Raw genomic sequence first — 25,705 nt, 5'->3', positions numbered from 1 at the left:
AAAAGGAGACAATCTGCCAATTATACATCTTACAACAGATGTTGTTCAGATGTTACCTTTTCAAATCAGACAATTTAGAAATGACTCTCTCTTATTCTTGATTCAATGAGAAAGTGTTGAGAAAACAAAGCATCACAACTTGCCTTTTAAAATTTTTTCCTGTATAACATTTTATCAAATACACAAAACGTCAAAAGAGAGGTAAGCGAGCCGGCGTACTCGTGCGTTTGAGGAAACGCGGACTGAGAACGGCCCTTCCTGGGATCTTCCTTTCTAATGTACGCTCACTCTGGAATAAGATAGACGAACTGGCCCTGATGAGAAGCATGAACAAAGACTTTGCCTCCTCCTGTGTCTTATGTTTTACGGAGTCGTGGCTCAGTGAGGACATCCCGGACTGCGCGCTCAAGCTGGAGGGCTTTCATCTGCTGCGCGCGGACCGGCAGGCCGCTCTCTCCGGTAAAACCAAAGGTGGAGGTGTCTGCTTCTACATCAATAGTGGCTGGTGCACAGATGTAACAGTGATTGCTCAGCACTGCTCTCCCTCTCTGGAATATCTTTTTATTCACTGCAAACCGTTTTATTCTCCGCGGGAGTTTGCTTCATTCATCCTGGCCGCTGTTTACATCCCGCCAGACGCAGATGCGCAGGCAGCTCAGTGCGCACTCGCGGAGCAGATTCTCCACACGGAGCGGACATTCCCGGACTCTCTCATCATTGCTCTTGGGGACTTTAACAAAGCCAATCTGAGCCATGAGCTTCCAAAATATAAGCAGCATATTAAATGCCCGACCAGAGAGGAGAGGACATTGGACCACTGTTACAGTACGATCAGCGGGGCCTATCGCGCGGTGCCCCGCGCTTCACTCGGACTTTCTGACCACGTCATGATCCACCTAATCCCCCCGTACAGACAGAGGCTGAAGCTCTCCAAACCTGTCGTGAGGACTAAAAAACTGTGGAGCAACGAGGCTGTGGAGGAGCTTCGCACGTGTTTGGAGTCTACAGACTGGGACACAATGAAGGCTGCTTCTAACAGCTTGGACGAGTTTACGGACACTGTCACCTCCTATATCCACTTCTGTGAGGACAGCATTGTGCCATCACGCACCAGGGTGAGTTATAACAATGACAAACCCTGGTTTACTCCTAAACTCAAAAAGCTGTGGCTGGAAAAGAGTAAGGCGTTCAGAAGCGGAGACAGGGACTGCTACAGAGAGGCCAAGTACAGGTTCACTAAAGAAGTGGACATTGCCAAACATCAGCACTCTGAGAAGATGCAGCAGCAGATCTCAGAGAATGACTCGGCCTCTGTGTGGAAAGGTTTTAGGAATATTACAAACTACAAGCCTAAAACCCCCCACTCCACTGATGACTTGCTCTTAGCCAACACCCTAAACGACTTCTACTGCCGTTTTGACGAGCCATCAGGCAGCCTTCACACCTCCAACGACCCCAACAATAGAGGCACTTTGGACACTCATTCCCCCACCTCTCCCCCCTCCATAGAGCCATCACCACCTTCAAACTGTTCACCTGCAACACCCGCCCCCTCACCCCACACAAAAGAGGATTTCACACCACCTCCTCCCACCACAACTCTTCATATTCATGAAGCAGATGTGAGGAAGCGATTTAGGAGTCTGAATGCTCGGAAAGCTCCCGGCCCAGACGGTGTGTCTCCTGCCACCCTCAGACACTGTGCAAACGAGCTGGCCCCAGTGTTTTCTGGCATCTTCAACTCCTCACTGCAGGCATGTCACGTGCCTGCCTGCTTCAAGTCCTCTACCATAATCCCTGTCCCCAAGAAACCTAGGATCACTGGACTAAATGACTACAGACCCGTGGCTCTGACATCTGTGGTCATGAAGTCATTTGAGCGCCTAGTTCTCTCCCATCTCAAGACCCTCACGGCCCCCCTCCTGGACCCCCTGCAGTTTGCATATAGAGCCAACAGGTCTGTAGACGACGCCATCAACATGGCCCTACACTTCATCCTGCAGCATCTGGACTCCCCAGGAACCTACGCCAGGATCCTGTTTGTGGACTTCAGCTCTGCCTTCAACACCATCCTTCCAGACCATCTCCGAGGCAAGCTTTCCCAGATGAATGTGCCTGATCCCATCTGCCGGTGGATCACTGACTTCCTGACGGACAGGAAGCAGCACGTGAGGCTGGGAAAGAATGTCTCGGACTCCCGGACCATCAGCACCGGCTCCCCTCAGGGCTGTGTTCTTTCTCCTCTGCTCTTCTCCCTGTACACCAACTGCTGCACCTCCACCCACCAGTCTGTCAAGATAATCAAGTTTGCAGATGACACCACCGTTATTGGGCTCATCTCGGACGGGGACGAGTCTGCCTACAGGAGGGAGGTTGAACGTCTGGTGTCTTGGTGCAGCCACAACAACCTGGTGCTGAATGCCCAGAAGACAGTGGAGATTATTGTGGACTTCAGGAAGCACACAGCCCCACTCCCCCCCATCATCCTGACTGACACCCCCATCACCTCTGTGGACTCATTCCGCTTCCTGGGTACCACCATCACCCAGGACCTGAAGTGGGAGCCCACCATCACCTCCGTCATCAAGAAAGCCCAGCAGAGGATGTACTTCCTGAGGCAGCTGAAGAAATTCAACCTGCCAACACGGACGATGATGCAATTCTACACTGCAATCATCGAGTCCATCCTCACCTCCTCCATCACCGTGTGGTACGCTGGAGCCACTATCAGGGACAAACAGAGACTGCAGCGTGTTGTGCGCTCTGCTGAGAAGGTGATTGGCTGCAGACTCCCATCTCTGCAGGACCTGTACACCTCCAGGACACTGCGGCGTGCAGCCCGGATCTCAGCTGACCCTTCTCACCCTGGACACAGTCTGTTTGACTGCTCCCCTCAGGCAGGAGGCTCCGGTCCATTCGCACCAGAACCTCTCGCCACAAGAACAGTTTCTTCCCCTCTGCTGTTGGACACATGAACAATAACCACATGACTGTTCCCGCTACTAACACATGACCCTACGCTGTGTCACTGCATCATTTCATGTTTGGCACTGATCACCACCTGCACTCATGTATATATCTTTCTACGTAGCACTCATAATTCTTATTCTCATGTATATATCTCATGTATATCTCATGCACATATCTTTCTTTCTACATAGCACTTTAATTCTTATTGTCTGCACTGAAGCACCGCAGCAATTTCCTAATGTTGTAAACCTCAACATCTGGCAATAAACCCATTCTGATTCTGAAAACAAAATACAGGATTAATTTGAATGACTGGTAGCAATTATTGTAGTGTTATAAACTTGATGAGATGAGATAGAGAAAAAAAAAACAAGAAAATGATCCAATTCTGTATATCCATGTATTGTGTTTATGTTGAGTAATGCACATATGAGAAAAAATATTTGCTATTCAACTAGAGCTGTTTTAATGAGCAAAGGTCAATCAAGATACTGTTAGTATAGACAGAGTCGTCCTGTAAAGCTGCAGTGGCTTCAGCCACAAAAATATCATATTTCAGAATTTGTGGCCATAAACAGTATGCAAACTGTTTTGTTTATTGTTTGTGTGTTTTTTTAGTGACAAAAACGTGAAACTTCACCTTGAAGTCCTGTGCCAGCCTATAAGAAGGTCACAAGAAAAATACAAAAATTCTGCTTCAGTGCTGACTTACAGACTTGTATGTACTGGCCAGTGTGTCCTCCTTAAGTGGCTCCAACTTGGGACTCTGAAAGAAGAAGGTAACAGATAAGAGAAGAAGTTAATGTCTCTCAGTATCAAAGATCAGTTTAACTTAAAAAAAAAATCAGAGTGATACTTGAAACAAAGCTAAACTCCCATATTGCATTTACAATAAATTCCTAAAGGTTACTTTGGCATTTTTAATTATACTGTTATAGTTTTTAATTATATAACAATGCAGAAGTTATAAAATGAACAAAAACACACCGAATAACCTAATTTACACATTTATTTGCACAGGTGTCTAAGAACTGATAAATAGGATACATTTATTTTTTTTCCACAGTGCACGATCTGATTTTTCTTTGGTTTTATGTAATTTGTCACAATCTTTCACAATAGCTACTTGTCCAAAACAGGGTAATAAAGGTAACAAGTAGAGAATAGAAAATCTATCACTTTCAATTTTTGGAACCATATCCTAGTGATGAATGTAGTCTATGAGAGTATTATGTTATTGATAATAAAATATAATAAATGAAAAAGAACAACAAGCTCTCTGTGATAAAGGTTATGGTTCTTGTGTGTGCACATTTATGAACACATAAAACATAACCTTTGAAGCACAAACTCATTCTGCTGCATTTGAGAGAGCAGTGAATATGAGGGAGATGGACAGAAGAAGTGTGTGATGCTGGCAGCACTGAGGTGTGGGGATGGATATTGCACTCAGTACATCCTGCAGGTTATGAATTGCTTTGATATTGCTCTCTGAGTCTCTCTGAGTTGACAAAACTGAGGAGACAAAAATGGTCCAAGTGAAAGGATGAACATTAGAAACTGTGAAAAGCAGGAGTTAATAAACAAAAGAACAGACAGAAGAAAGGAGATGGAGCATAAGATGAGGCAGTAGAGCGTGAAAAAGGGTTTGGGATGATGTAGTGAGAATGGGTCACATGATGAGAGCGATGTGACTTTGTGTTTGACAGACAAAGATTGTAGAATTCCATTTAGAAAAGCAGTATTTTATCTTGCGAGTCTAACCATTTTCTTTTTGATCACACACACAATGAATATATAAAAATGTACAATAAACATCATAATCAACAATTCAGAGATGAAACATTTCTGATTGAAAATATACTCCATGTTTGGACTGTTTTTTTGCACCTGGTTGCATACTGATAAAAAAAACAATATTAAATGGTCTAGTTGTTGTGGATTTCTTTGATGATATGTATAATCTGAAATCATTTATACTTGTATATACCCATATACTAGGGGTGCAACGATACACAAAATTCACGGTTCGGTTCGATACTTTGGTGTCACGGTTCGATATTTTTTCAATACAAAAAAAATGTTCATGCCTTTTTAATTTGTCATTTATTAAACTTATAAATATATATTTTAACTCAAAAGTACAGTTTTTAAATTTAATGTTGCTGAAACAAAAGTAATTAAAAAAATTAATATCTGATTGAGGAATCACTCATCTTTGGAAAAGAGAGTTTAATACAGAGAAATGGCTCTTTCCAAAATAAAAGCAATACTATACACTTCTTCTGGGCTATATTCTCAGCAGCATATTGTAGCGGGTCAGGGCTGTTCGGGGTTCTGTTTGTACAGTTATGTTTTGTTTATGTTGCCATAGTGATGGGTGACGCCCTCTCGCTGCGACGGTGTGTCCTTCCGGGGTCAGAGGGCGCCCTGTGTGTTGTTGTTTTTTTAACTTTATTTAACAAACAATGAGTATACAACATACGAACAGATGAAGTATACAAAACAACAGAACATGAACACAAAAAGCCAAGGGTAAAAGAAAAAGGTAACAATTATAGGAATACACACAAAATTTCACATACATATATTGTTTTGAGAGCCTTTTTGTTGGTGGAGTCTGATATTGATTGTATGTACATTTCCACATGGGCGCCCTGTGTGTTGTTGTTGTTGCTGTGCGGTTGCCGCGCTGCGCCAAAAGAAGGCACCTGGGCATTTGTGTGGGGTAATGGGGTCGTCGGGGACGACTGACCCCTTAGATGGGGGCTATGTAGCGGGTCAGGGCTGTTCGGGGTTCTGTTTGTACAGTTATGTTTTGTTTATGCTTGCCATAGTGACGGGTGACGCCCTCTCGCTGCGACGGTGTGTCCTTCCGGGGTCAGAGGGCACCCTGTGTGTTGTTGTTGTTGTTGCTGTGCGGTTGCCGCGCTGAGCAGTTAGCTAGCGGCAGTGTTCTTCTGCAGATGTCAATAAACGGCTGTGCTCCCTGGCTAGCTCACGGGAAGCAAGACCAAACGACACCTCCGTCTCCTCCTTGTCTGAGCTCGCCACAATATTAAACATATCAGGTCCCCATAAGGAGAATCATGTGCTAACGGCTGTCTAAATGACTCGGGTAAAGTTTGTAGCATGCTTGTTGTTGTTTTTGTCTGCTTCCACTTGTCTTTGCACTAGGATGATGTCGGCGTAAATGTGCAGTCATATTCGTTGTGTTCCCACTAGTGCTGTCAGCGTTAATCTCGTTGAAATGATGTTAACGCCACAACACGGCAAATCTCCGTTAACGAGCTACCCTTGATCGCCTGTGCGTGGGGCTAGACGGGCTAGACGGCCAACACGTTAACGAGCTAACTGCGCTAACACACTAGTTCCCACCCATGTAATTGAGCATTGCGTGGCACATCCAACATACTGTTTTACTTTAGTCCATGACTCGCTTACCTTCAGGGTCATACGTCACATGAAAACCAAAATAATTCCAAACGCCAGATCTGAATGAGGGTGGGGGAGGTTCAATTTGCCATGTTGCAAGGAGAGCTTAACTTCTGTCTCGCTAGCTTGCCCTGCGCTCTTCCTTCTGACTATGCTGTCTGTGTTGAACGCTCAGTGGATCTGCGCTCGACAGTGCAACCTAGGCGGAGTAGTCGAACGCAGATTCACTGAGCGCTCAACACAGACAGCATCGTCAGAAGGAAAGTTGATAAAATAAATTACAAATTTTGTATTGTTCGATACATATGCGTACCGAACCGAAAGCACTGTATCGAACGGTTCAATATCGATACGAGTATTGTTGCACCCCTACTATATACCTATACCGTGTACAGCTGCCTTGAACCTGGCACTCGACGTGTTGTTTTTGGAATTCACTTTGGCCATAAAACTGTCAAAAGGACTAATTGAAATGATAGATGATAAAGGTCTGGGAAGAAAACCCAGAAAGTTATGTAAGACAAGTCCTGACGATCAAAAAGAGAACAAATATATGTAAGATCGACATATATGGATTGTTGAAAAACACTGACAAACATATTAAATTGATATTTGTAAAATTGGGAAAATACAAATAGTTTAAACTTAAAACCAAATAAGTGAAAAGTTACCCAGCAACAGGAGGAGGGGTTATGGTCACCTATAAAAGAAGGGTCAGATATGCCTCCCTCCACCTTATTCTGTCTGTGTCTTTGTACTCTGTGGTTTTCTTTACTTGCTTTGCTATGTGTTCTGTTCTGTATACTGTGATGTACTGTTTTGCTGTTCATATGATTCTGTTCAATGAATTCTGCTTCAAGAATTCTACTCTTTTCTAGAGGATCTATTTGAGTGGTTTTATTTTAAAAAGCTGGATCTCCACGTCATTGGCTGGATAATGTTTTTCATGTTGGCTTTAAAGTCCTGTGAGTATTTTATAGATGATGCTACAGAGACAACCACAAATCTAAAGAGCCGTTTTATTTCTCATTATAAGGGCTAATATTCTGTGGCTCGAAGCAAAATTATGTTTGAAAAAGGAATGCATTAGGGATTTCTATTTTGTACATTCTCTGCATAATTCATCACCGGTTGTTTAGTATAAAACATGTTCAGAAAAAAAGGAGTGGGAAGGGCTTTATTGTCTGATATATTATTTTATTTCTTGGTTAATTCCATTACCGGTTCAACAAAGTTAATGGATTCAGTGCTGATGATTGCTCCATATTTGTATTCACAGGAAGGTTATGCATTCATTTCTTCTGTCGGTGAACACCAAGACCAGCATAGCACAGTATGAAGGCGTTTTAGTCTTATTTGTTTAACCTTCAGAGAATCAATATATTGTCATAACTAACAAAGTGTTATTGTTTTGTACAGTAATTTTTAAAACAATTATAAGCTGCTGTCCAAGTTAAAAGACTTTGTAATGAATATAAATAACTATAGAGATTATTTGGACAGTAAAATACTTATTATGGTGGTATTATCTACATGCATGCTGCCTGTCTCCTACACTTCACTGTTTAGACTATGTGTATCACAGTTCTTTGTTTTTCTCTTCAATTTTGTTGTCCAGTACAGATCACTGTGTACCTTACAGTCTCGTTCCTTGGTCTTTATTAAACCTAGGGAAACAATAGCACCGGTATATTTTTATGTATGATATATTCACTTTCTTGTGTGCCATTATTTGCATATTGTCCACCATGTTAGCTATGACTGCTTGAGAGAAATTTATAATAGACTCGATACAACCACTGGCCTCAAGGGAAAATTGACCAGTTGGTGAATGGTTTCTGGAGGTTGGTGGCTGTTGCTAGGTGATATATAAGGTGCTGCACCAAAAACTTCCTTGTGACTACAGTTTGCCACGGTCATCTGTAGTTTACATGTTAACTAATTAGCAAAACTAGCAAATTGTGATGCAGACCGGAAACAGAGAAGGTTCACCTTCAAAATAAAAGCTGTGGCACACAGCTGTAGGTATGTGTAGGTCCTCAGTCATCCAGGTCATGGTAATCTAAAGAGCTTGGAAAGGAAAGCGATTGGATTTGGAAGTTTCACAAAGACGTTTCGCCTCTCATGTGAGAAGCTTTTTCCAGTTCTATATCTGGGATCTCCTTAGATCACAGAGTTGTAGCCAACCACATTTCAAAAGGTGCAACTGTTCTTTAAAGGCAAACTGTCTTCATTTCTGGTTTGAGTCACACTTTAACAGTTCCACTCCCACTCGGAGAGAAGTTGGTGAGTGCTTGCAGCCAAATTGGCATCTTTCATGGTAATTACAAGTAACTGCAGCAATGAAGCAATTACTAAGAGGCTTTTGCTAACTGGTCAAGGAATACATGTTCTTCTTGTGTGACTGGCGGTTGTCAGGGTCTCTCTGACTTCCTGAAATGGACCTCTGTACTGTGTTGCTGGTGGTGCTTTAATCAAACCTGATAAAACTATTGTTAGCTGTGCAGACATTTTTATGAACAGAATTCCTAAAATGTTTTCTTGCAAACCAAGTTACCTTACAGTCTTATTGACCATGTGATCACATCCAGCTCATTAAAATGGAAAATGCAAATTTGAGGATTTAAAATAACAGTTATTAAACAAGTAAATGACATGACTGTGGCTATACAGACTTATAGTTTAAGGGCAGAAAACCATGAGGGCAGAAAATCATTAAAATGCTCAAAAGATCCATTGCACAGAATTGTAGAAACTCAAGTTTGTGTTACTGAGATTTTAGCAAAGAACTAGAACTAGTCACTGTGGGAGCAAATAACATACTTCAAAGTTTGAAAAGTGTTTTGCTGTCCACTCTAAAATATAGCCTACATAAGGAAAGTTCTCCTACCTGACACTCCAGTTTATCCAAAAGTTGCTGCAGCCTATTGATCTGAGAACACCAGTTCTCTCCATCTTCCATGTTGACACCTGGAAAAACACAGTGCTAAATCATCAGATTGGTTTTTGAGTAAGTGCATAGCTACATACAGTAACATATTTATCAAAACAGATTTGGATGGTCTGTTTGTACTATAAAATTGGGTTAGAATAGAGAATTCAACATTCTTTCTGTGTTCAAGCCTTTCATTCCTATAGGACAAAGACATCTTGTCAAAGCAAAAATAAAGCACCTTGAGGCAAGGTTGTTGTAAATTTGTCACCTCATAAATAAAATTGAATTATATAAAATTGAATTGAAATTCAAAAGGATGAAGGATTCAGGATGCAAGAACATTTGAAAGAAGGCATAATACACCCCTGACATTGAAAATACTGTATCTGAAAACAGAGTATTGAAAACTGATTTTAAATCTCATTCTGTCATTTCAGAATCACAAGTTTAGTCTATCAATAATAGTGAATAAGAAACAAATGAGGGCAAACCTAAAGCGTTTACCTCTAGAATTTGTTAATAGTATCATGGTCGGTGAAAACTTGAGGGAATACTCACTGTCTGCACTTATTATGCATAACACAAACAGCAGTAATGAGGATAATACTTTTCTACAACACAGAGCACAATGTACCTCAGGTACAAACGATACAAAGTGCACCTCTTTATTGTTAAACTTTTGTAAAAACTATAACATTTATACTGTTGCTAAATTACTGTACTCTGGCAGAGTTAGCAGATTTCAAGATAACCTTGATGTATTTACAGCATGTAGCAGATATTAAAGAAAAAAACAACAATATTTTCCAAGATGTTGTTTTTTCCAAATCCTGTGAATATGCATAAATTCAGCCTGATGACAAATGTGTTACAGTTAAACCCCGTTTGCAGCGTTTGCCAATATATTCCATCCTCCGCCCCGAAAAAGTATTAAAACACATCACTCTGTGTTTTGGTATTGTGATGAAAAATCTTTATATTGAATCAGTCATAATACTGAAATTCCAACTACTGTGCAAGTTTATTAGAAAATAATCTGTAGCAAATTATCTTCTTTTTGGGGCTGCTCCCATTAGTGGTCGTCACAGCGGATCATTTGTCTTCATCTCCCTCGCATCCACTTCTGTAACACCAACCCTCTGCATCTCCTCCTTGACTATATCCACGAGTCTTCTCTCTTTTCCTTCTCCCGGGCAGCTCCATATCCAAAGTGTCTACTGTTCCTCTGTGTACATGTTCAAACTATCTTTGCCATGTTTCCAAACCACTCAACCTGATCTGACCCTCTGATATATTCATTTTGAAAATCTTAGCATCTTCAGCTCTGCCATCTGCGGTTCTGACACCTGTGTTTTTGTTAGTGTCACCTTTTCCAAACCATACATCATGGCAGGTCTAACTACCTAACTTTGCCTTCCACTCTTACTGCTATCGTTCTGTCACATCTCCATCCACCCAGCCTGCCCTCTTGTGTATTCTGACCACAGGTATTTAAACTCATCCACCTTCAATACTTCTACTCCTTGTATTGTCACATTTTCTTCTCATTCACACTCTCATCTGACTTTCCAGTTCATACCTCCATCTCTTCAGGTCCTTTTCTACCTTCTCCCTAATCTCAATAAAGATCACAATGTCATCTACAAACATTATAGCACATGGAAACTCCTGCCAGTAGTCATCTGTCATCCTGTCCATCACCACTGCAAACAAGAAGGGTTCGGAGCTGATCCCTGATCTAATCTCACACTCTTCTTGAACTAAACTGTCACTCTTACCGCACATCTTACCACCGTCCTGCTGTTCTCATACATTCCTGGCACCACCCTCACAAACGTCTCTGTCACTCCTGACTTCCTTATGCAGTAGCCTACCACAGTTCCTCTCTGTGGCACCCTATTGTAAGCTTTCTCTAGATCCCAAGAGACAGTTTCAGTTTTAAGTAAAACCAAATTGGCCTTGTGTTGATAGACATAACCAGAATAAATGAGAGCAATATTGTTATAACCCCAGCAGGACCTGCTGTAATATTGCCCCAGTGGGTGGGCCTTGCTGTCCAGCCTTAGGTGCCATCCTTGAGTGTAGCTGATTCTACTTGGCAATTAGGCCAGAGTGCTTAAGGCTGGCACTAGAGAGGAGAGCTCTAGTGACAGTCTGCCTTTTTGTTTTGCAGCTTGTGAGCTGTGTATTACTGCTGCTTGCTTCTGTTCTGTGAAGAGGAGAGTTATTGGTCATTTAACCTTTTTTTTTACTTCTTTAATTAGTTACCAACATCTGGGTTTTGTAATTTTTTCTTTCCTTTGATGGTGCAAGAAGCTTGTCTGTCTCTTTTAGTTTAATTATTAATAAAATAATTTATTTTGTTGCCAATTTTGCCTCTTTGTCTCCTTTTTTCAATATGGTTACATTGTGTTACATCCCCACATCTCTTGGTCATTTATGGAAACATAAATGTCCAAGAGATTGTTCGGATCTTTCAGCTGACACTGAAAGATCACCTAATACTTTGTTGATTTTGTTCTATAAGAAATTGTTATCATTATTATTAAGTTACAAATACTGCACCTAAGCGCTGGTGGCAAATGACTGAGAAAAAAAGGAAGCCAATAAGTTGACGTCTGGTGTTCCCTTCTTTTGCTACAGACAACAAACAATTTAAAAAGACCATATTTCACTTTTAGCAATTTAAGTCTACAGGGTGGGCCATTTATATGGATACACAGTAATAACATGGGAATGATTGGTGATATTAAAGTCCTGTTTGTGGCACATTAGTATATGTGAGGGGGCAAACTCCTCAAGATGGGTGGTGACCATGGTGGCCATGGAGCGGATTGAAATCGTGTTGATATCTGGTGAACACAGTAACCGGGTCATTGCAGCAGATTTCAATGCAAGACACCCTACAAGACCACCCATCTCCCATGCTACAGTTAGCAAACTGCTTGCTAAGTTTCGTGAAACTGGTTCAGTGTTGGATTTGCCAAAATGTGGACGCAAGAAATGGCCCACCCTGTACTTTGTTGTTCCTCTTACCCATGGTCAGGATGCCAGTGCAGGGATCTGATGGAGAGAGGCACAGGTTATTATGGACCCTGCGACCACAGCGCCTGCCATTTCTCTGTATTGCTGTCAGCTCTGGCGCCTTTACTTCTCTCCTGCCATGACAGCAGTGGAAATCCAGCGAGACAAACATCAGAGAGAAAGACAGCAACTGTCAGAGCAATGTGGAAAAAACCTCTTAAAATATAGCAAACAGGGGAAGTCACATGGGAAAATATGAAGCATATATAGAACGAAACATTGGAAGGAATAGAGGAGATTGAGGGGCCAGAGAATGCAAAGAGAGGAAGAAAAATATGTGGAGAATGATACATTAATAATTGATTCCAATCAGAAACTGAGATAGGTTAATGTATGATGCAAGAGACACAGCATAATCAATGGCACAAAGACACACAAAGAGACATCCAGAATAGAGGTGAAAACAGCTTATTATCCCACAGGGTAAAGATTTAAGGGGGACAGACACTTACACTTACTCCTTTCCTCAATCACACATATGCACACACACACACACACACACATACTATCTATATCTCTGTTATAGATGGAAAAGTGTTTGCTGTGCTAAATGCAGAGTGTCAAGGGCAGGATGTTAAGCACTCTGTAGTCATGAGGGTGTGACAATCGAGATAGTGTGTCTGTGTGTGTGTGTGTGTGTGTGTGTGTGTGTGTGTGTGTGTGTGTGTGTGTGTGTGTGTGTGTGTGTGTGTGTGAAGACTTTGATTTAGTTATGTATGTGTGTGTGGCTCTCTGTGTGTCTAAATGCTTCTGCGCGTTTGTTTGTACTTGGTAGTGTGAGCCAGTGTCTCCCTCCTTTTGTTGTGTTGTTATGTGTGCACGTTAATACGTGTGTCTGTGTATGTGTCTACGTGTGTGTGTGTGCAGGATCATGCTGACAGCGCAGAGGGAGTGCATTGCTAGGAGGTTATCATGCTGAGAACAGCCTGGAGCCCAAAGGCCACTGCAACCACCATAAATCTACTGCAGTGAAGTAAAGGAGAGAGAAATAAGCTGTTTGTTGTTTAACTCAATATGTCTCTAATTCTGTCACTCACACACACACACTCACTGTGTCTGTCCAAATCTATATCTGCTTGAGCAATATTAAAAGTGTCTGACCAAAAAGCTCCGTGTTATGTTCATTTGTACAGGCCTTCTTTCCTTTCTCCAATTCATCTTAGGCTCTCTGTATCATTCTGCTATCCATTTACTTCTTTTTTCTGCTTTGCTTTCTCTCTCTTAGTGAATTACTGTCTATATATGTCACTGCTACCAATATCATCCTTTAGCCTTGTTCCCTTGCTCTGCCTCCCCCAGTCAACTCTCAATAATTCACCCTGGCTATAATCACTCTATTATCTTCAATAATGCCAGCGTGGCACCCAGAGGTAAGAAAAGAGACAACCCAGGCTGCGATTAGTGCTACCAAATTATTTAGCCATGAAAAATGTAGAAAAGTATCCTTATTATTTTAAATGAGAACAGTTAGTGTTGCCAAAGCATTAGTCATAATCTTGACCTGTGCTGACACAGACTTCTACTCATTAAATGCCTAGATGGATCGTGTTTGCCAAATTCTTAATTGGTGACAGCAGTTTATTTGTGTTTTTATTCCATGACCTTCATTTACATTTAATGAAAGCATTAAGGTCTTTGACAGAAATTCTGAATTTCAAACAGTCTACCTATTAGTGAGGCATCTGTTTGAAAGCCTGTGAGAATACAGTAAATTCAAAGCTTTCTGCTCAAAGGCATGTCTTGAAAGAAAGCTTCATGATACAGCATTGATTAAGTGAATTTCTTGCTTAAAAGTATTGCTTAGACCAATGCTAACTGTTTTTTTCATACCTGGTTGTGCTAATAATGAATTATGGAAGTTTTCTGTTGACACAATTAAAAAATAGTATGTGTGTATTTCTTGAAGCAGTTTGCATTAGCAGTAGTAGTCTTGAAATGCTGTGGTTGAATATTTTTTAAAGAGAGATTATAAAGTGAGATATTAGTAAAACATTGTTGAATGATTAAAGAGAGAAAAACATTCTGAGTTATTATGGTGCACTGTATATAAAAATATAGGATTATTATATTAAATTACACAGAGCATCATGGTACGACAGAATGCAAAGTCTAGCAGAGAAATCATCCCTCCAGCATGAGTCATTTTTCTCCTTCAGCTAACAAACACGCTGGCTTATACCACACCTCACTAAGCAGTATGAACATATATGCAGCATTTCCTCTGTTAGATCCATCATTACCACACTGTATAGACTGGAATGAGTTCTTAGATGTGTTTTATTCATTTTAGTTTGGACTGTCTGCTGCACATCTCAGTTGGGCTGAACTTATTTAACCACTGCATTAAGAAAAACAAAACACAAACAAAAAAACCTTTAAATGTTCTCCTTTCCTTTAGTGTAAAAATCATTCTTAAAAAACAGCCGAGGAACATCATAAGAATGATGCAAGCGCAACAAATTCTAAAATCTGAAAAATCAAAGAGAAGCATCAGCATGTCCCCTCGGCTCAAGCAGCTTCTATGTGTTGTGGTAAGTGAGAGGAAAAAAGTAATGCGCTTTTATAACTAATGATGCTTCAGGCTTCTGGCTCACATGTAATTAACAGTTCAGACAACAATTCTCATAGTGTGATCCACTCTGCAATAAAATACTTGGTACAAAATACAGTGTCACTCTCGAAAGTATGCACTGTGTTTCTACATACTTTGCAAGTCCATCCAGTGGGCAACAAAAGAGGACTAATTCTGACAACTCTGTCATACCTAAACCACCGACCATGTTCCAATCTACATATAAAAGTAGAAGCAGAAGCCTTAATTAACTGGAATTAAAGATTTACAACAGTGAAATTACATTTAAAATATATGCAGCATAGAAAAGCATGACTGTACTCCCTTTCTGTGCAGTGTTGCAGCAGAATTTTAAAGTTGTAAAGTAAAGTTGAGTTAAAAATTCTAAATTTTCATTAGAACAGCATCTATGAAAAAAACCCACAAGGTAATCCTTATACCTGAGTTTAGCATTACAGCACCAGTCATCAGAAATGCTGTTGCTCATAAGTTCTCTACTTAAATTACGACTAAGACTTTAATAGTATGTAAACAGTGTTGAATAAAATGTAACAAATAACAGAAAACACAAAATACTGTATCACATAGTGTACTAACGGGGCAGGGCTGCTCTGCTCTTCCACAGCCTCCATGGCACACTGCAGGGACCTCTGTAAAGAAAGCAGCTGACTGGATGTCTCCCTTAGCATGAATCTGGTGACAAACTGACCCAACACGCTGGCACCTTGGTACTCCTGAGAAAGAGAGCGACAAACAGAACAAAGGGTTAAAGGACAAACTGCTCAAACCAAAGCGCAAAGAAAGGAAAAGCAGCTCTGAGACAAGACACACCACACAGAGAAGGAGAGAGAGCGATCATGTGATAACTTCTCCAAAACAACTGCAGGCACTTGTGAAATGTGTGACAGCTGCAATTAAATGGGCTAATTAATTCTCAGAACACATACATTATTCAGAAGTGCGTATTCAAATTCCAAGGTGGAAGAACTTTAATAGGAGACATAATTGCTGCTCATGTCCCCAAACACAAATGTGATTACGCATTCTCAAAGGAGACATAGTCACGCAATGTGCGAGTGAAGTAACATTGCATAGCTCATTGTCAAAACTTGCGATGACGAGCCTCTACTGAAAAAGCATCATGGGATTAGCAGTCCAAAGCACTGACAGACCACAGCTGCTAACCAGTGACTGCACAATCCTCTAGGGGTTTACCCACTTCAACAGCTTTAAAGAAGAGGCCAAATAGAGGAGGTAGGTGATCTAATTAAGGCAGGTTCCATAATTATTCAGAACACATTTCCTCCACTCTTCTCATTTATCAACTCCTATTAAACTTTAAATCCCTGATTCATAGCTGTTACCTCAAAAAATCCTCAAGCACTTTTAAAACATTTTGTCAGCTCTAGTTGAGCAACATAATAAACAGGTACAGAAATGCTAGGCTGTGCCAAACCGGTACATATTATTACATGAGGTTTTTGGGACACACACACCGTGGGACATCAGGAGTATCAAGAGAATATTTGTAGCAGTTAGGACTGAAAATTGCAGACTGAACAAGACTTAAGGTCATGGGATTGCACTGCACTGATAGTCCATTGGTGCTACTCAGGACTTTGCAAAGCTTCTTTTTGCATAATTTTGCAGTGTCACTTGGTGACACTACAAGAAACTGGTGCTGTGCATGATTCCTGATTATGGCATGTGTGGTTGTTTTACCTAATAAACACAGAACATCTCTGCAGTCAGGCCAAGTATTAAAAACAACAAAATCTCTCAAGTAAAGTCATGGCTTGTGCTTCTTCCTCTTCATGGAGAATTGCCTTCCTGCTCTATCTCTGTCTCTATCTCTTATTAATCTAGTATAACCAGAAAACTAAAAACCATCGCACACAACCAGACTACCTTCTTCCTGTTGCTCTAGTCTAAGCACTAAGGTACATCAAAACATCTTCTTCCTGCAGCAGTTTCTCATTAACCACTCACACAATTTACCAGTCTCCTCATTTAATGCTCAGGAAGAGAATGTGCATCCCACTTAAGGAAGCTACTTTCTTAAAATCAAGCATACTATAATTGTTAAAAATAAGACTGATTATGTGGATTGATTCTTCTGCTTGGACTGAACACAATCAAGGCCCATGGGACCCGCAGTACATAGGTGGGCAGACTGCTGGCTTAAATACTAATCAGTGGTTTTTTTCCATCTGCAGCTTTAGCAGTGGGAGCAGTAATTGCTGCAGCAAAAAGGACCAAAAGTGCTGTGCTGCTGGACAGGAACAGAAATGTTAAGAAGTTCCCTGGAGTAAAAAAAGGGCAAGCAGTAACAAGGGGAAGTCAAGTCAACGATTTTAGTTACATGTTAATGCTGGTGCAGTACACGCTGTAGCTTTGACAGACAAGTTAATAAACAGAAACAGCATCACAGTTGTGTCCAAAGTATCGGGTAGATTATTGTGTTATATAGGATATCTGTGACTCATTTATAGTTAGGATATTGAGACAACACTGCTGTGTTTTGTGCAGAACGTATTAAGTCATTCTTGGGTCAAACTCCCCATCTGATTTATTTCCCAGCCCATCCCTGCCTGAAATATTTTTTTTTGTCCCTCTTTTGTTAATTCATCACTTCTGGGAGACTTAGTGCAGCAGTGGCTCCATCTGTGTACACGGGGGCTTCCTCTAATAGACAAGAATCAGCACAAAACTAAACACAGGAGATTTATAGCACAAAAAAACCTAACTTGGTGAGCGTGTCTGTGTCTACTTGTATTACTTACATTGTGGGGATTGGTTTGGATACTCACGTTATGTAGGCCCACCTCCTTTAAGGTAAAGAAATGTCCCCATAATGCAAATCAGTATATTATAAGGTGAAGACTCAGTTTGAGGTTTTAATAGGAGATAGGATAAACCCCGTCAAAGTGTCCTAACCTTGTTACATAAAATTTGGTAAGCGTTAACAGGTAAATATCCGTTCACCGACTCATTCAACATTTTTGTGTTTCGGGGTTTGGCGGTATTTTCCAAAGTGGGACCAAGGATAACGAGACCACAGGTGATGTAAGTCAGTGTGAATCATCTGAATTGATAAAAACTGCTTTCAGCCCTCAGTTTTTCTTGCTATTACCTGCATGGTGCATGTATTACATTTGAGACTACATCCAACCTGCCAGCTCTCAAGTACAAAGTCTGTGTGAAGCCCAACTTCCAATTTGAGAATAGTGCAGTCATTTCAATAATCTGTTGAATTCAGAGCTAGCGAGTGGTGGCCATGTGGTCTGCCAAAATTAAGACAGATTCACATAAAACTAAATGGTTCATAGTATAGCTTTCAGAGTCTTCACGTGCTTTGGTGAATTCTTACCTCTTTAGTTTTATCCATTGCCTTTAAGATGGCAATATTCAGGCTCTCCAGAGCTGAAAGGACATTAAGATACTCTCCAAGGTGCTGAGAAAAATAGTCTAACAGGGAATAGCAAAAAAAACCTGTCAGTGTTATTGCAATCACGGACTATGAACATGAATAGTCATCAAACATTAATTTTAACGTTTAAAAGTTGGAGACAAGCTCTAATATGTTGCCATGACAGACTCCAATTAAGAGACGACGACGACTACAGGAGTGAGAATATAATGAATGCACAATACGTCAGCAACACTTAGCGCTCCCCGTTTCATGAAATTGAGGGTTTTTTCTTTACTAATTTTAATAAGGCAGTGTTATAAGATATCTCATTCACTCTTGTAGTGTTAATGATAGCAAGCGTCAAGATTCATTTCACACCAGACAGCACCGACTGCTATAAAGAAACTCCTACACATTTTAATGTTTATGTCACAAATGAGCTCACGTAACTGCAAAAGCAGTGTACCGAGGCTTATTTAAAGTGTCACGGTAAAAAGGCTGTGCGAGGAAGGTTCACCAAATTATATATGATAGAGCAAGAGTAAAGCAAAGAAAAAGCTCAATAGTAATTAGCTCTTGATTCTTAATTAAAAACTTGATTTTACACTAGCTAAGAGTACGAGTGACATGACACACAGTTAACAATGTGATCCAAGGTGAATGGATTGGTGGCAGCCTTTACACTCCCCTCAGTTACATTCATTTATGTTGCATTACTGAAGTTTAAACCGTTAATCAGAAACAATTTGGTCTAAAGAACATAGAGCAGTGGCTGACAGATGTTCACTGAACTACATATGAGATAAAAGAAGCATTCTGTTATGGAAAAACAGTCAACTTCTGTTGATGTCAGATGCAAAAGATGCCATTCCCATTCAATAAATTATGCAGAAGTTTTATTCTGGGTACAAGTCATATTTACCGGTCTCTGTCCTAGTTCTTAACTTTATTCAGGTCATCTGACACACATGTATTTTTTAAAATGATTAAAAAAATAGGCCAATAGATCACTACTATATATATCACTACTACTGTGTATACTATATAACAATATCGATATGACTCTTACTGTATGTCTGTAAATTTTAGGAAACCAGCACCTGGTTGACTTTCCACACAAGAAGTCTACCAATAGGGAAACATGACTTTTTACCAGATTTTGCTCAGCAGTACCTAAACATGTCAGACGACACATTCAAATCAAACTAAATCACAAATGCTTTTGATATATAATTTAGTTGTGTTGCTTGTTTGGCGTGCGCAGAAAACACAGCAAAACCTGCTGCCTCTAACTTTATACAATGCTTTCATTTGAAAATGCAAATTTCCCAGAGTTTTTAAACTGTTGCTATGAAGTTACTCATGAACACTAATAATAATTAAAAAAAGAATCTAAGGATAGGGTAACACAAAGCACTTATGACAGTAACTTTTATGATAGGAGTTATACAGAAATCAGAGTAAGCACACTCCAACCAACCTGATAGCTTGTCAGTGTCCAGATTGCTGCAGAGCAGAACATAAGAGAGAAGCAGGGAAGATACTGAGAGTTAATTAGGAAAATTCAAAGTTATGTAGCTCTTCATTTCTGCTTGAGAGGTTTGGTGTGACTATGTGTGAATATAGTTAATATGATAACAGTGTTGTCATATAAAGACATACACAAGACTTGTTAAAGTGTTAAAACCATATAAATCACACTTGTGCGCAGCATGTTAACCTGAAATGTTTATTCTCCTTAGAAATGATGTCTTCTGCATTTTATCATTATTTAAAATGTTAGACCATTGTCTGTTTTACTTCTCCCACAGTGGTAAAAACATTGCAATAAATACGTCTTTGTTTACTTTTCGTAGCAGAAGGGTTTACATTTGATGAGAAATTATTCTCTTTGATAAAGACCATTACTACTACCATTACTATGTGAAAAATTCCCCTGTTGTTTTAATGACATTTTAAAGACTGAATCAAACTGGAAGTGAAGCTGGTAAATAGCTGCATTATTATAATGCTCACACAGCTCCTGCAGACAACAAAAACAAATGCCTTTTTGGCAGTTGCTGTTACAAATCTGCATTTGGATGGTGACAATGAGCTCCCACATATCTCTCTTTTAGGCTATTAAGATATAGCTAATGTGATCATTCTTTTCCCTTTGCTTTCAGTTCCAGCATTTTCTGCATAACTTTAAGCATTATCAAGCATATACAGGTAAAACACGTTCTTCCTATCACCACTCCATTAACTGTATTGTTATATTGAGAATAAGAAAAACCTTTAATTAGACATCAGAGCACAGTTCATGCCAACTGCCTCAAAGCTTGGAGGGTGGTTAGAGAGGTCTCGAGGCTATTGTTTCTCATCACAGCGGCAATACTAGCCTAGCAGCATGTTCAAAAGCAATTTATCACACAGTGATGGAAGAACTGGCACCACAACAAAAATAAATACAGAGTGGTTACTGTAGCCAAACTAGTTAGATGCAAAAAAGGAAGAAACCCCCCCCCCCCCCCCCAAAACACATATGCATCTATTCCAGTCTGCTTTTGTGTGTGAGACTGGGCCTACTGATGCATTTCAGTGATTTACCAATCATGGTTAATTTGTTATATCACCTGAGCTTATACAAAGATTTTGAAACCTTGTTAAGCCTCAGTGTTGGCACAGAAGAAAAGTTGCAAAATGCCTCATGAATACAAATACCTGATCTGCCAAAGGCAATAAAACACACTGGCTTTAGGTAAGGATCAGACTTAGATACATTAAATACAACATGGCAGGGGAGAAATGGTCTTTTCCTCTGTGGCTAAAAGAGTTAAGCGTCCACTGCAGTGCGGTGATTTCAGCAGCTATCCTGAGGCTGATTTCCTTGATTGTAATTTCAGGGAAGTAGTCTAGGTTTTGAAGTAGCTGGTTTAGCCCACAGTATTTTATGTCCAAAGGAGGGGGTAAACATCAATTCTGCTTGAGTTGAGTTTACCGAGGACCTCCCTCCAGCTGTGAGACATTTAATCTGTGGCTGGTGACTTGAAAAGAACACATTAACACTGCCTTTAAGCATGCTTTTATTTTGCCCTCTTTAAAAGGTAAAAGCACAAAGTTTACGAGAGAGAATCTATTAAATATAACACTAGGTCAAAAACTCACTTATTCTGTTGGCCATCTATGGAATAGAAAAGCTCCTGTAGCTCCTCAGTAGTCAGGATCCCATCAGCAAAGTAAGTATTAAACTCTTCAAATGACAACTTGCCATCATCTGAAACAGAAAGAAAGTTTACTGCACAAAGTCGACAGGCAGCCTTGTATCAACAGTTATAAGATGATAGGCTCACTAGTGGTTACGTGTATAACATGTATATTACATTTTTTTTCTTCTTGCTTGAATGATTTCTTGTTTCTGTGCTCTTGCTTCTACCAAATCTTAGTTTCAGTAATACTAAACTCAGGAGAAACATCTTGCCTAACATTAAAGAGAAAATTGAGCCACCTGATTGCATCGTACTTGGATGTGTTTACATGCTGGATAAGACACTACCACCTATCTTAGCTTGGACTTTTTACATAACTCATTACACATGTGGTACTTAGTTCTGGAAACTATTCCATTTAATTCCCTTTTAATCTCAGTGTAAAGGCTCAAGAGCTTCTGTAGCCCTTTTCTGCTTTTCTGCTATGCTGGAAAGTCAGTATTGTTTTGTAACTACCACAGCTGCAACCTTTCATATTAATGATAATATGCATAAAGAAAACAAAAAAAATGAACTGAATGACTAAAAAGTAATAAAACATCTTATTTTCTTGGAATTAACTGACAAAATATTTCAATATCTATCTATCTATCTATCTATCTATCTATCTATCTATCTATCTATCTATCTATCTATCTATCTATCTATCTATCTATCTATCTATCTATCTATCTATATTAGGGGTGCAACGATATTCGTATCGATATTGAACCGTTCGATACAGTGCTTTCGGTTCGGTACGCATATGTATCGAACAATACAAAATTTGTAATTTATTTTATCAACTTTCCTTCTGACTATGCTGTCTGTGTTGAGCGCTCAGTGAATCTGTGTTTGACTACTCCGCCTAGGGTCGACAGTGCAGCCTAGGCGGAGTAGTCGAACGCAGATTCACTGAGCGCTCAACACAGACAGCATAGTCAGAAGGAAGAGCGCAGGGCAAGCTAGCGAGACAGAAGTTAAGCTCTCCTTACAACATGGACCTCCCCCACCCTCATTCAGATCTGGCGTTTGGAATTATTTTGGTTTTCATGTGACGTATGACCCTGAAGGTAAGCAGTCATGGACTAAAGTAAAACAGTATGTTGGATGTGCCATGCAATGCTTAATTACATGGGTGGGAACTAGTGTGTTAGCGCAGTTAGCTCGTTAACGTGTTGGCCGTCTAGCCCCATGCACGGGCGTTAACGGAGATTTGCCGTGTTGTGGCGTTAAGGTCATTTCAACGAGATTAACCTGAAAGCACTAGTGGGAACACAACGAATATGACTGCACATTTACGCCGACATCATCCTAGTGCAAAGACAAGTGGAAGCAGAAAAAAAACAAGCAAGCATGCTGCTAACTTTAGCCGAGTCATTTAGACAGCTGTTTAATATGCTGCTGAGAATATAGCCCAGAAGAAGCGGATAGTATAGCTTTTATTTTGGAAAGAGACATTTCTCTGTAATAAACTCTCTTTTCCAAAGATGAGTGATTCCTCAATCAGATACAGGGCTCGCAATATCGCTAGCCCGACGTCCTGGAGCTAGCGATTTTTTTCAGTCGGGCTACCAAAATCTATCTCTTCCCTGCCCGTCGGGCTATTGTAGGAAGGAAAAATTTATGTCAATGCTTTTGCATTCTTTCAGAAATGTAGCTGGGTAATTATGTCATTGGCATCGGTGAGCCACTGTCAATATGTGACATATTGAAATCGCGTTTGAATTTGCGCTTGTTTTTTTGCTTTCACTTTGCAATCGTGCGAACTGTGTATAGAGAGCGACAGCACTGATCTGTGAGTGATGATAATTTGTGCACCAATTCCTCTGACATCGTCTTATTAATCGTTAGCTTACTATGCAAACATGACAAGTGAAATCTCCCGCAGCTTAAACATGTGAGAGGTTGATCGCGCAGAGAATCGCTGAGCTTATGTGAGTGCGTGTGTAAAAGCAGCAGGATTTATATTTGACTACGATGACCTGGATGACTGAGAACCTTCACAGACAGATATATATTTTAGTTCTGCTGAGCCAAATAAGACAGGTCAGGGTGAAGAAGTGACAGCCAAAGAAAAGCTTACCACAAAACGGAGAAGTTATGACAAATCAGACTATAAGGCAAAAAGAAAGTGCAGCTTTATGGTTTCATGGACAAAAGAATTTCTGTGGCTGCAATATGACGAGCTAAATAACCAGGGCTGCACATAAGTGGTCCGCAGGTGCGCATTCGCTGTCAAAATAAAAAACACGCACAAGGGTTAGGGTTAAATTTAAAAACTGTACTTTTGAGTTAAAATATATATTTATAATTTTAATAAATGACAAATTAAAAAGGCATGAACATTTTTTGTATCGAAAAAATATCGAACCGTGACACCAAAGTATCGAACCGAACCGTGAATTTTGTGTATCGTTGCACCCCTAATATATATATATATATATAATATATATATATATATATATATATATATATATATATATATATATATATATATATATATATATATATATATATATATATAATGGCTTGAATTGTTGATAAAGTAATAAGTCATATTTGAAAAGAATTGTCACTTATTTAAACATGTAAATATGACGCGTGTCTGTAAAAAGCAAAAAAAACAAAACAAATATGAATGTTCTAACAGATAAAAACTAAATTCTAATACTATGCATAAGTGTTCCACAAAATATAAATGTAAAAGCACTACAGATGGTGAGCACATTGCATTTTTTCTCATTCTGCTCAGACTAGTTAACAGTGAGCACAGATTTTTGTGACAATGCACAGGAAAATCAATAGCAGATGATAAATAGCTTGGTTGTCATCTGTGAAGAAGTGTTCCTTCGTGAGCCTATTATAAATCAGTCTGCAAGCACAGATTACACAGATCAGTCAGCAGTTAGCCTGCCAGAAAGAAGCTGCTAGATGTTTTTAAGTGCAGCTGAATAAATAGACTAGGCATATTTACCTAAAAAGGGAAGCAAAAGTATACTCGAAGGAGTTGGAGACATAATTAATCAATGCAACTGAGTAACATTACAATAAAGAATGATGAAATACAGCTAAGACAGTCATATGCACAAATAAGTATGGATATGAGGTTGGTAAATCCACCAAATAGACAGTTTTTTGCACAGAGAGTCATATCAGGGCAAAATCAGGGCAGCTACGAAACTCACACTTTCACACTTTTAAAATTTGGCTTCTAACCCCCTGAGTAATCAAACCCTGTCTATGCAAAGACAAGGCAAAAGGAGAGTGGTTTAATATGCCATTCCACTTGGTTGGCTCAGCAAAGCTGGCAATTCAAGGGCAAGCTGGAAGACCATCTGTTCAAGTGGACCCATACTGACACTGTTCAACATTACCTCTGACCAGAATGTGTAATGTGTTGGTCCAGACAACAAGCTGCTCTCGCCACTTTGGCCCACATTTTTTTTCGAATAAAAATCAAATCTTCTTTGTCACACAAAAAGTGTCTTTTGTTTTTTCCAGTCTCTTTCACTGCCTTTGTTTTCTCTGTCAAAATACAAAGAACTCTTACGTACTATAAATCATTTGGATCACCACACATGTACTAGTATCTTGGACAATTTTTAATTCATATTAAAAATCACATTTTAGTTGATGTGCATGTTGAAAGAGTGATTGATGTTTTCTTGGTTAGAAAAAAAGCATGACATATTAAAAGCTGGCCTTCTTTTAATAGATTTTAATAGACATATGTGCTGTTCCACTTATATATACTTTATGCAATTTCCTTATAATTTAATGCCGTCTGTGCTCAGTATGTTGACCCAGAGACTGTAGATCCTGCCACATGTCACAGCGCTGTACTCGGAAAGATTCCTCTTCATGGAGTGCCAAACAAGACACACAGCAACAAGGATCAGCAGCAACACTTCTCCATTTGATTGCCAATTGACAGCAAGTAGCAGTCTCCTCTGTTCATTTTGACATTTCTGGGTTAAATGTCTCTATCATAAAGGAAAAAACCCAGACAAATACACAAGCCTGAACATCATCATTTTTCAAAGGCTTTGAGTTGATGTCAATGACAT

General features: G+C 39.8%; 1 protein-coding gene across 1 annotated transcript in view; it reads right to left on the bottom strand.

Moving 5' to 3' along the window:
• necab3 (N-terminal EF-hand calcium binding protein 3) overlaps positions 1 to 25,705 on the bottom strand; it is a 44,643-nt gene that overhangs the window by 7,584 nt on the left and 11,354 nt on the right. The window contains exons 3-9 of the mRNA XM_080890727.1: positions 21,556 to 21,664; positions 19,889 to 19,914; positions 18,367 to 18,464; positions 15,594 to 15,730; positions 12,377 to 12,498; positions 9,296 to 9,375; positions 3,683 to 3,736 (exon numbers count right to left, since the gene is read on the bottom strand). Of these exons, the coding sequence (XP_080746853.1) occupies positions 3,683 to 3,736; positions 9,296 to 9,375; positions 12,377 to 12,498; positions 15,594 to 15,730; positions 18,367 to 18,464; positions 19,889 to 19,914; positions 21,556 to 21,664 (626 nt within the window). The remainder of the gene's footprint in view (positions 1 to 3,682; positions 3,737 to 9,295; positions 9,376 to 12,376; positions 12,499 to 15,593; positions 15,731 to 18,366; positions 18,465 to 19,888; positions 19,915 to 21,555; positions 21,665 to 25,705) is intronic.

Source organism: Rhamphochromis sp. 'chilingali' (assembly GCF_963969265.1).
Source record: "Rhamphochromis sp. 'chilingali' genome assembly, chromosome: 9".
NCBI classification, from domain to species: domain Eukaryota; kingdom Metazoa; phylum Chordata; class Actinopteri; order Cichliformes; family Cichlidae; genus Rhamphochromis; species Rhamphochromis sp. 'chilingali'.
This window is presented reverse-complemented; position numbering and strand designations above follow the sequence as displayed.